The sequence below is a fragment of the Oncorhynchus keta genome, chromosome 11 (assembly GCF_023373465.1).
Source record: "Oncorhynchus keta strain PuntledgeMale-10-30-2019 chromosome 11, Oket_V2, whole genome shotgun sequence".
NCBI classification, from domain to species: domain Eukaryota; kingdom Metazoa; phylum Chordata; class Actinopteri; order Salmoniformes; family Salmonidae; genus Oncorhynchus; species Oncorhynchus keta.
In genome coordinates, this window is record NC_068431.1 from 51,828,011 (window position 1) to 51,838,886 (window position 10,876).

At 46.3% G+C, this 10,876-nt stretch overlaps 1 protein-coding gene across 3 annotated transcripts; it reads right to left on the minus strand.

Moving 5' to 3' along the window:
- Nucleotides 1-4,219: 4,219 nt before the first annotated feature.
- On the minus strand, nucleotides 4,220-10,388 carry LOC118390565 (rho GTPase-activating protein 24). 3 transcript variants are annotated; one of them, XM_035781248.2, is made up of 7 exons: nucleotides 8,981-10,388; nucleotides 8,578-8,785; nucleotides 8,291-8,420; nucleotides 8,054-8,127; nucleotides 7,617-7,738; nucleotides 6,201-7,278; nucleotides 4,220-5,990 (listed from the first exon to the last, which is right to left on the minus strand). In XM_035781248.2, exons 1-7 carry the CDS (start codon nucleotides 9,072-9,074, stop codon nucleotides 5,753-5,755), a joined length of 1,944 nt encoding a protein of 647 aa, XP_035637141.1. In that variant the 5' UTR covers nucleotides 9,075-10,388; the 3' UTR covers nucleotides 4,220-5,752. The 3 variants fall into 3 exon arrangements, with proteins under 3 accessions (XP_035637141.1, XP_035637142.1, XP_035637140.1); XM_035781249.2 differs by having other exon boundaries at nucleotides 4,221-5,990; nucleotides 8,291-8,423; nucleotides 9,890-10,387; XM_035781247.2 differs by having other exon boundaries at nucleotides 4,221-5,990; nucleotides 8,291-8,423; nucleotides 8,981-10,387.
- Between the last annotated feature and the right edge of the window lie 488 nt (nucleotides 10,389-10,876).

The window sequence follows — 10,876 nt, forward strand, 5'->3', positions numbered from 1 at the left end:
CATCCCTCAGTCAGACTGCTCTATCAGATCATAGACTTAGTTATAACATAATAACACACTGAAATACAAGCCTTTGGTCATTAATATGGTCGAATCCGGAAACTATCATTTAGAAAACAAAAGGTTTATTATTTCAGTGAAATACAGAACCGTTCATTATTTTATCTAACGGGTGGCTTCCCGAAGTCTAAATATTGTTGTTACATTGCACAACCTTCAATGTTATGTCATAATTACGTAAGATTCTGGCAAATTAGTTCGCAATGAGTCCGGCTGCCCAAACTGTTGCATATACCCTGACTCTGCGTGCAATGAACGCAAGAGAAGTGACACAATTTCACCTGGTTAATATTGCCTGCTAACCTGAATTTCCTTTAGCTAAATATGCAGGTTTAAAAATATATACTTCTGTGTATTGATTTTAAGAAAGGCGTTGGTGTTTATGGTTAGGTACAGACGTCCAACGATTGTGCTTTTTTCGCAAATGCGCTTTTGTTAAATCATCCCCCAGTGCTGCATCGATTATATGCAACGCAGGACACGCTAGATAAACTAGTAATATCACCAACCATGTGTAGTTATAACTAGTGATTATGATTGATTGATTGTTCTTTATAAGATAAGTTTAATGCTAGCTAGCAACTTACCTTGGCTTCTACTGCATTCGCATAACAGGCAGGCCCCTCATGGAGTGCAATGAGAGGCAGGTGGTTAGAGCGTTGGACTAGTTAACTGTAAGGCTGCAAGATTGGATCCCCCGAGCTGACCAAAAAACAAACAAAAAATCTGTCGTTCTGCCCCTGATCAAGGCAGTTAACCCACCGTTCCTAGGCCGTCATTGAAAATAAGAATGTGTTCTTAACTGACTTGCCTAGTTAAATAAAGGTATAAAAAAAGGTATAAAGGTATTAAAAAAAATTGTTATGAATACTTGAAATCGGCCCTAATTAATCGGCCATCCCAATTAATCGGCCGACCTCTATTCTGTATCTATGGTCGTTTGTTCAAAACGTTCTATTGCCGTACTGGCTGGCAACGTTCTTATCCCTTGCTTGCTAGCTAGCCAACTACGGCTTACTTACAGTCAGGTCAAACAGTGCAGCCAGAAAACAACAAAGTAGCTGCATTTGCATTTGTTTAAGCTGTTTTCTAGTGACATTTATCAAGATACATCCGACACGTTCATTACTATGGGACAGTTGGAGATCTAATTTTAATATTGAAGCAATGTTACAAATGTCAGAGAGACAGACAGCATGGTTCATACAAATCTGTGAGATAATGTCTAGATGATTTTTATAGTGGAGATCAAGTTTATAAATTGTTTATAAATTGCCTGGCTGGACTGATGAGACAGTGGATTGCGGCGTCAGATGGAACAGAGTCAATAGGCATTTTAACGTCATAGATTTAGCCGGGGGTAAGTTGTGGAATAGACATCGGCTGGAATGTGGTTTTAACCAATCAGCATTCAGGATTAGAACCACCCATTGTATAAAATAATATATTCCACTCATTATCTGAATTTCTTTGATACACTATAAGCTGAGTCATTTCAAGCAGAGACAGGTGATACTGTATCAGTTGAAAAGGTGATCTTGCACAATGCTGTATGGGTCAAAAAGGTTTTTACAGTAGCCAACTGCTTTATAATACCCCTATTTCTGATTATTTGTCCTGAGTATGTACTGTATAAGTATTATAAAAATAAGACTGACATATTTCTCATCATGCTCACAACCTGCCATTGGATACATGTAGAAATCAAATGGTGCATGTCAAATTATACTCAAATACTGTATGGAAAAAAATATTTACCATCTTCTCTTCTTCCTCTTCAGCACTTTAAGTATTGTTTTGAAATGTGTATCCTGTGGTTTTTGCTATTGGATTAAATGGTAGTTAGTGGTCCTGTTTGACAGGGTTGTGGAAAAAGTATGAAAATGTATGCAAGTCGCTCTGGATAAGAGCGTCTGCTAAATTACATAAATGTAAATTGTCTAAAACTCCAACCGCCATAGTCAAATCAAATGTTATTTGTCGTGTACACATATTTAGCTAGTGTAGCGAAATGCTTATGTTCCTAGCTCCAACACTGCAGTAATACCTGACATATAAAACAATACACCCAAAACCCCAAAATAAAAATAAAGTAATTAAGAGATATAGACATTTTAGAATGAGCAATGTCAGAGTCCGGAATATATATGTTATTTTATATATATATATATATGCTGTATATTTTATATATATGGCTCACGAGTGGCGCAGCGGTCTATGGCACTGCATCTCAGTGCAAGAGGTTCAAATCCAGGCTGTATCACATCCGGCCGTGATTGGGGGTCCCGTAGGGCGGGGCACAATTGGCCCAGTGTTGGCCGGGGTAGGCCATCATTGTAAATAAGAATTTGTTCTTCTAACTGACTTGCCTAGTTAAATAAATTAAGACATTTCAAATATATATATATGGTGGTGTGTATAGACATTATGGGCAGTATATTATGGGCAGTGTGTATAAGATAGGCCTTGACTAGAATACGTTGTATACAAATGAAGTGGGTAAAACAGTATGTAAACATTATTAATGTGACCAGTGTTAAATGACTATGTACATAGGGTAGCAGTCTCTAAGTGCAGGGTTGAGTATCAGGTTGTAGCTGGCTAGTAACAGTGGCTAAAGTTCAGGGCAGGTTACTGGGCGATGGCAGGTAACTGTTTAACAGTCTGATGGCCTGGAGATAGGAGCTATTTTTCAGTCTCTTGGTCCCAGCTTTGATGGACCTGTACTGTCTCCGCCTTCTAGTTGGTAACGGGCTGAACAGGCCTGTGCTTGGGTGATTGAGGACCTTGATGATCTTCTTGGCCTTCCTGTGACACCGGGTGCTGTAGATGTCTTGGAGGGCAGGCAGTTTGCCCCCCAGGGATTGCTTTGGACTACTGCACCACCCTCTGTAGAGCCCTGCATTTGTGGATATTGCAGTTTCCGTAACGGTGAGTGATACAGCCCGACAGGATGCTCTCAATGGTGCATCTGCAGAAGTTTGTGAGGGTCTTAGGGGCCAAGCCAAATTTCTTCGGCCTCCTAAGGTTGAAGAGGCGCTGTTTTGACTTCTTTAACACACTGTCTGTGTAGATGGGCCATTTCAGGTTCTCAGTGAACTTTAAGATTTTCACCCTCTCCACTTCGGCCCCATTGATGTGGATTGGGGCATGCTCCCTCTACTGTCTCCTGAGGTCCATGATCATGATTGTTTTTTTGAGGTTGAGGTTATTTTCCCGGCACCAGTCCGCCAGGGCCCTCACCTCCTCCCTGTAGGCTGTCTTGTCGTTGTTGGTAATCAGTTCTACCACTGTTGTGTCGTCTGTAAACCTTATGATTGAGTTGGAGACTTGCGTGGCCATGCCGTCATGGATGAACAGGGAGTACAGGAGCGGGCTGAGCACGCACCCTTGTGGGGCCCCCGTGTTGAGGATCAGCATAATGGAGGTGTTGTTGCCTACCTTCACCATCTGGGGACGGCCCGTCAAGAAGTCCAGGCCCCAGTTGCACAGGGCTTAGTGATGCACTTGGAGGGTACTGTGGTGTTGAAGGCTGAGCTGTAGTCGATAAACAGCATTTTTACATAGTTATTCATCTTGTCCAAATGGGATAGGACAGTGCGATAGCGATTGTGTCATTTGTGGATCTGTTGTGGCAGTATGCAAATTGTAGTGGGTCTAGGGTGTCGTGTAAGGTGGAGGTGATATGATCCTTAACTCTCAAAGCACTTCATGATGACAGAAGTGAGTGCTGTGGGGCAATAGTCATTTAGTCAAGTTACCTACGCTTTCTTGGATACAAGAACAATGGTGGACAAGCGTCAAGCGGTACCAGTACACCAAGACAGTAACCAACAGGACCCTGAACAGCTTCTACCCCCAAGCCAGAAGAATGCTAAAAAAGATAGCTAACTAGCTAATCAAATGGCTATCTGGACTAAGTGCGTTGACCTTTTTTGCACTAACTCTCTTGCACTGACTCTATTTAAACCAATGGAGGCTGGTGGGAGGAGCTATAGGAGGACGGGTTCATGGTAATGGCTGGAATGGAATCAATGGAACTGTATCAAACATTAAACATATGGAAGCCTAATGTTTGACTCTGTTCTATTTATTCCATTCCAGCCATTACAATGAGCCCATCCTCCTATAGCTCCTCCCACCAGCCTCTACTGACTTACACATACTTACACTGACATCCCAACACACACACACACGCACACACGCACGCACGCACGCACGCACGCACGCACGCACGCACGCACGCACACACACACACACACACACACACACACACACACACACACACACAACGGCCACAAACACGCATATCACCCACGCACATGCATACTGACACCATCCACACTTAGAAACACACACTCACCACATACGCTGCTTCTACTGTCTTATCTATCCTGTTGCCTAGTCACTTTACCCCTACCTATATGTGCATTACTACCTAAATGACCGCGTACCCCTCCCTGCAAATCGACTCAGTACTGGTACTCCCCGTATGTAGCCATGTTCCTTTTATTTGTTATTGTTATTCGCTATTCACTGTTTTTTTTTCCCTCGTGTCACTGTTTCTGTTATAAAAAATGTATCTTTATCTTTAACTCTACATGGTTTGTAAAAGGAGCCATCAGTGAGCATTTCACTGTTAGACTATACCTGTTGTTTACGAAGCATGTGACAAGTACAATTTGATTTGATGTCTTGTATTCTTAATAAGACTGTTGAAAGGTGTTACTCAGCCTGTTCTGTCATAACAAGGTGGGAAAAGTGTTCAGATGGGTCCCAAATGATATCATCATTCATAATTATTGCAGTGGGGGGATGTATGAGTATTTTCTTAGACAAACTCAGAACATTACCCAAATGCTTGGAAGCACTAAATCAGATTATATTTAAGATCAGCTTTCACACGGTGCCAAAATGGATGTGGGATTTTGTCAAAGATTGGGAATAGGTCATCCTCTCTGCATTTACACATATTTTTTCTATGGACCTCAAATTCAAATCTGTACCTCGAAGCCAGTTTTACTGGGGGGGGTTCTCATTATTTCCCTCTATTCAGGAATTGATTTTGACCTGGGACACCAGGTGGGTGCAATTCATTTGAAGGTCGAACATAAAACCAGCAGTAGTCCGGACCTCGTAGGGTACGATTTGAATATCCCTGCTCCATTGGCTTGTTCTGTTACTTCCTAGATCATCACTGTGTTCAACATCTCTTTCAGTACTTTTCCTATGTGGCTCAGGATGTACTGATTGCGTCTTGGGCTATCTGTTATCCCAACCCCCAGCTGTCAGCCAATCCATTCCATTATAGATCCAGTAAGTGTCAATCTCCAAGCTTTAATTCTGTATATTTAGGGCTCATTTCAGTCCTAGAAACATTTAGTGAGTTCAATAGCTTGTGTTACACTCCGTCATCTCCATCTCATTCTGTTCTGGTTATCAATGTGTCTGGCTGAACTACATTATGTCCAAGACATCCAAGCAGAGTTGTCCATCCCAGCTGGTTCCATCGCAAAGCTTTCTTTTAGAACCATCCTCAAGAATGGATCATTATGAGACAAATCCAATATGGATTTATCATGGCAACAGACAGTTCACTCTATATTCCATTCAGATCACGGGGGATTGCATGCTCCTGATGCTGCTCTTGTAGTGCTCTGATAGTGTCATCTTTCTCGAATCTGACTGGCCATCAGAAGCTTTGTACGATGCGCTCGCTCTTACTGGCCTCATCTCTCAGCTCTCCGAAGGTGTCGAAGAACTGCTCCATTTCCATCTGCAGCGTGGCGTTGCGGCGGTCGGCGTCGGCCCGGGCACGCTCCACGTTGCGGATCTTGATTTCGGCCACACTGTACCAGCGGCGCTGCTGCGCCAGGCTGGCCCGCAGTCCCACCACCTCCCCGTGGAGGGCCTCGTTGCGCAGCTCAAACCTGGGAGAGCCAGGAGAAAGGGGGACAAGGAGTTATACACACACAGCTTTCACTCTGGTGGTACTACAGGACTGTGGTCCAGAATGTAGCATGCAGCATCACATCATGTTAGTGTAACCTGACACATGCTGAAGACTGTATATAGAATATATATGGACATTTGAAAAGGACTGCTGATATATTGGTGTGATTTATTCACAGTTCCATTACCTCTGGATCTTGGCCTCGAACTCAGCCCTCTGCCTGGCCATCTCTTGTCTGAGGCCAGCCAGGAGACAGTACATGGCCTGGGAGGCCGGGGGGCCGTGGGGGTCAGAGGGCAGGAAGACCTCCGAGCTGCCTGTGCTCAGGGGGGCATCAGTAGGGACAGAGGAGGAGGCTAGGGAGTTTGGATGGAGGTCCTCTCCTGGGTCAGTCCTGAAGGAGTGGAACCTGGTGGACCTCCGTCCTAGGCTAGCTCTGACCACACCACTCCCACTATCGTCCAGGGGCAGAATCTCACAGAAGGACCATGAGCTGCTGGTGTCTGCCACGCTTGCCATGCCCACCTCCACCTCCACTGGACCAGCAGTGCTGCCCACACCACCATCAGCAGCCACCTCATCAATGCTCTGGAGTGTGTCCGAGTTGTCATAGACAGACAGAGTGCTGTCCTGAGCCTTACTGCTTCCACTGGTGCCAGTAGTCCCCAGCTTTGCAGCCCAGCTGGGACCCTCTGGGCCTGTCCAGCCACTGGGCAGCATGCTGCTGTGGTCTGGGTCAGCCTGTATTGTCACAGTGGAAGCAGAGGCTGTGAGTGAGGAGGCAGGGTGAGAGTGAAGGTGGGGGCTGTGTGCTGTCTCAGGGGGCTGGGACTCTGAATGGGACGGAGTGTATCTGTGGTATAAAGACCCAACAGCAGGGATCACTGGAGAGAACCCCTCAGCTGGCTGCTGGTGGTCTGTGTTGAACAGGCGTGTGGCTAAACTGATTTCACACGGGCTTTGGGCTGACCCTCTCCTCTCAGCAATCAGAGGCAGGGAGAGCTGGCGGGAGCAAGGGGAAGGATGGTGGGCTAGCTGTTGTTGTAGGAGGCGCTCGGCTGTTATGCCAAGCCTGGAGTCATGCGACTGGGCCTGGGCAGTGGGCTGGGTATGCGCCCCCTCGAATGGGTCTCCTTTCCATCTATGACAGGGGTAAGAATCTGGTCGTGAGGAACCGGGGGCGTCTACGTTTCCCCCCTCCCTGGAGAAAAGGCACTGGTGCTCCCTGATCAGCTCAGACATGAGCTGCTGCACCACGGCTGCCCCTGGGGAACAGAAGGACGGACACAAGAGTCACAGCCGGACACATACAGTACCAACAACGTACAAACAGCATCACATGGCACTCTGCGTGTACGCAACACTGTGTTGATATAAACACTGTCTCAAGGCCACCCGGGCAGACACAGACAGACAGACAGACAGACAGACAGACAGACAGACAGACAGACAGACAGACAGACAGACAGACAGACAGACAGACAGACAGACAGAGCCCCTATCTTTATCGGTCTATATCTGTCTCTGTCTGGCTCTATATCTGTAGGCTATCTCTGATTCATGTCCTTTTTCCTGAACAACACTCTCACATGCCCACACGCACCTCCAATGATACTCTCTGGATCTTCAGCTTTGGGTCGTAGGATGTTGGGCCCGAAAACAGTAGCCAGGTTCTGGGTGCTCATCTTGTTGCTGCTGGAATAGGACTGGACTTCGTTCAAAAACCTGTATTGGCAGTGATTTATCCGTATGAGACTTGGGCAGGGTCGATTTTGTCACAGCTGCTACATAACATACAGAAATGTGTCATGTTTGAACAGATGTTAATGTATGTTGTACTGTATGTTGTAAGCTACAAGTCTAGTGATTCAAACAATTATATTTGTATTGCGTTTAAATTGCATTGAAAGTGAGGTATGTTGTATGCAGATTTGATGTTATCTTGATGATATCTTGCTAATGATCTTGATGTTATCTTGCTATCTTGATGCTGTCTTGACATTATCTTGCTGATGAATGACAGGTCAATTGTAGACTTACTGGCAGATGTAATTTAGCAGGTTAAAGTTAGCCACTGGAAGTTCATGAAGAAGATGCTGTAGTTCTGTCAAACCCTTGGGGACACCGGGCAAGATATTGTTGTAAGTACCATCTATGGACTTGATCAATTACATTTCTCCTTAGAACTTTCAGATCAGAGGATGGTGGTTGTGTCTCTCGCTGTTCATCAGATGTATCTCAGGATGGCGTGCATGATGCAGCTGGATGGAAACTTACCTGTTTCCTCTCAGAGGAGATGTTTTTGCCACACACCAGGAAGTCCTGGTATCTGGAGAAGGGCACCAGTGGCTCTGGCAGCTCCCGCAGATACAGCTTCAGGAGCGACGCCACGGTGTGCACGTCTGTACTGCTAGGATGTCAAATACACACACACTTAAAATGCAGCACATCTCTACCACCGTATGGGGGTACACATAACGGTACATACAGATATAGCTGGCCAATAGGTCTAATTTCATTTTCAACTGTGGTGTTTCTGTTTGTGTTGACTGGAGAGCTCTTACCTGTCAAAGGAGGGCTTCTCCCCAGCATCGAAGGCATCCTGCAACTCTTTGACCAGCGTGGCCTGGCCTGGCTGGCGGAACAGCCCCACCTCCAGAAGACCCCGCTCCCGGATGAAGTCCACACACTGCTCCACCACCAGAGGTGCCATATGGACGCCGTAACGCCGCTCATACAGAACCGTCTCCTCCAACCGCTGGCCAAACACGCCTGGGGGTGGAGAGAATTTAAGATCAACCAGGCTAAATGAATGAACAGAGGATGATTTTGATGGTTCAGGGAGCTTCCCTTCTTCAGACGAGTGGACTCGAACCCTCCATGCTCCAAACCACCTATTTCCGCAGCCTGCCTCACACTACCGCTCTGTCGTAGGTCTGTGTGTCTCTGTGGGCCTGAGATACTCACGCCTCCTGAAGCTCAGCACCCGCTTGATCTTCCTGTAAGCAGGATGGGACAGGTAGCTGCTGGTCCTGCACACTGTCGCCTTGTTCTCCGGCATCTTCTCTGTTCTCTTCACAATTCTTTTCTCCCAGTCCAAATCTCTCTCTCTTTTCACCTCTTTTCTTCCCCTCTCTCCTCTCCGGCCAGACTGTTTGATGGGGGATTATGAGAGGACTCAAATGTCTCGGCGCTGCTGAGACCAGTGTGTTCTTTCCCAAGCGGCCCACCCCTATCTACCTCTCTGTTTTTTTGGAAACTCTCTCTTGTCTGTTACTTTCTGTTCTGTTTCTTCTCCCCCTCCCTCCTCCTCTTCCCTCCTCCGTTTCTTTCTTCAGGTAAACAGATAAGGCTCCTTGCTCTGACGACTCGAGAAATGAGGAGGCAGGGGCATTCCTTGGCGATGCTCAACAATGGTCCTTGAGCTCAACTAGGTGACCTAATCAGAAGAATTAGCATTCCAATGGAAAGAATGTCATCCTACAAGAAGAAGCATTGTGACATACCTGACATATCACAAACTCGCAATCACTCAGGCATGCAATGGAGCAAACATGCCAATGAATAGAACAACCATGGGAACATGAGTCATATCAAAATGTATTACGGGGATGTTGAACTTTGGAAAGTAAAAACCCATCTTTATTTTTGGCGGCTAAGTTCCCCTCTTTAGATTCCTAAGATAATGACTTAACAGGAGATAGGAGAGTCCAGCAACACTAAACGTTCAAATGATTACTGGTCCTTTTCTACTGGTCCTTTTCACCACTAAACACTGTAAATGTTTAGGAAAGTTCCTCCACACGTTGTTGCTGAATGCAGATAAAGACTATCGAGGAGGCAGTTGTACAGTAGCTCGGCTCCTCTCACGCTCACCTCAGCCTTGGTTCCCAGGGCACAAGTCCTTCCACGATGCTTAACTGAACTCAATCTGGTGAGCATTGAACATCCAGAGGAACCACTTTCAACCTGGATTGTGTTAACAAAAGAGTCAACCAGCTCTCCTAGAAGAAGGTGTCCGTGTTATTGTAGAAGTGACGACTGACAACCACAGGGAGTATATTATTCCCTCCCCACCCAGAAGAGATTAAGTTAGCGTTCCAGCGTTGTCCAGCAGTAATTGTGCTTGGTAAGCACCACTTAGCAAGCTATGTCCTTGCGGCACGTGTCTCTCCCTCCTTGTCCTATCCAATCCTCCTCATGCTTCAGGAATGTGCCAGTGTCATCCCTCCCTGTCCAATGCGCTCTCAGTCCCCCCCTGAGCTGCTCTCTTTCTCACCAATTAGGTTATGTTTGTTTCCTCACGTCGTGGTCCTTAGGGTCCCTTCAAAGATCCCCACGGTCCCACCACAAGAACAAGTACACAGTGTTTTGTCTTGGACTCTCTCTTTTATTTAGCCTGGCTCAGCCCCCTCCCCAGCCCCTGCCTACTCCACCCCTCTAGTCTCTACCCCACCTCCCTCCTGTATCAAACTATCCCCCACCATACTCACTGGAGCATGGCCAAGGTGGCACCGGCACCCTCTGTATCTCCTATCTCTCCCTGGCCGGGAATCATTAACAAGGGAGAACATTGTCACAGATTGACAAAATAATAAATTAGTTTGAACCCTTTTTTCCCCCCACTCCCCTCTGTCCTAGCATACTACTCTGCCTAGAGGCAGCCAGACCCTAATAGAGTAATTTTCCACTGAGCTATTATGAACCACCCCTTGTGGTCCAAGACTATATGGGGCTAAACTGGCCACAGATAAGCCCCAGCCCCAGCTGAGTCTGGCTCTCTGACTCTCTTGCTGGACATTGGCTGGATGTTAAAGAGGCGGATGTACGGCCTCAGTGAGCCATGATGGCCTCTAATCTGTG

What these genes read in the sequence shown, in the direction of transcription:
- LOC118390565 (XM_035781247.2), bottom strand. Translation starts at nt 9,074, where the DNA reads ATGCCGGAGAACAAGGCGACAGTGTGCAGGACCAGCAGCTACCTGTCC. An exon ending in GGTGCTGAGCTTCAGGAGGC is followed by an intron (nt 8,786 to 8,980) that starts GTGAGTATCTCA and finishes CTCCACCCCCAG; the next exon opens with GCGTGTTTGGCCAGCGGTTG. An exon ending in TTCGAGGCCAAGATCCAGAG is followed by an intron (nt 5,991 to 6,200) that starts GTAATGGAACTG and finishes TGGCTCTCCCAG; the next exon opens with GTTTGAGCTGCGCAACGAGG.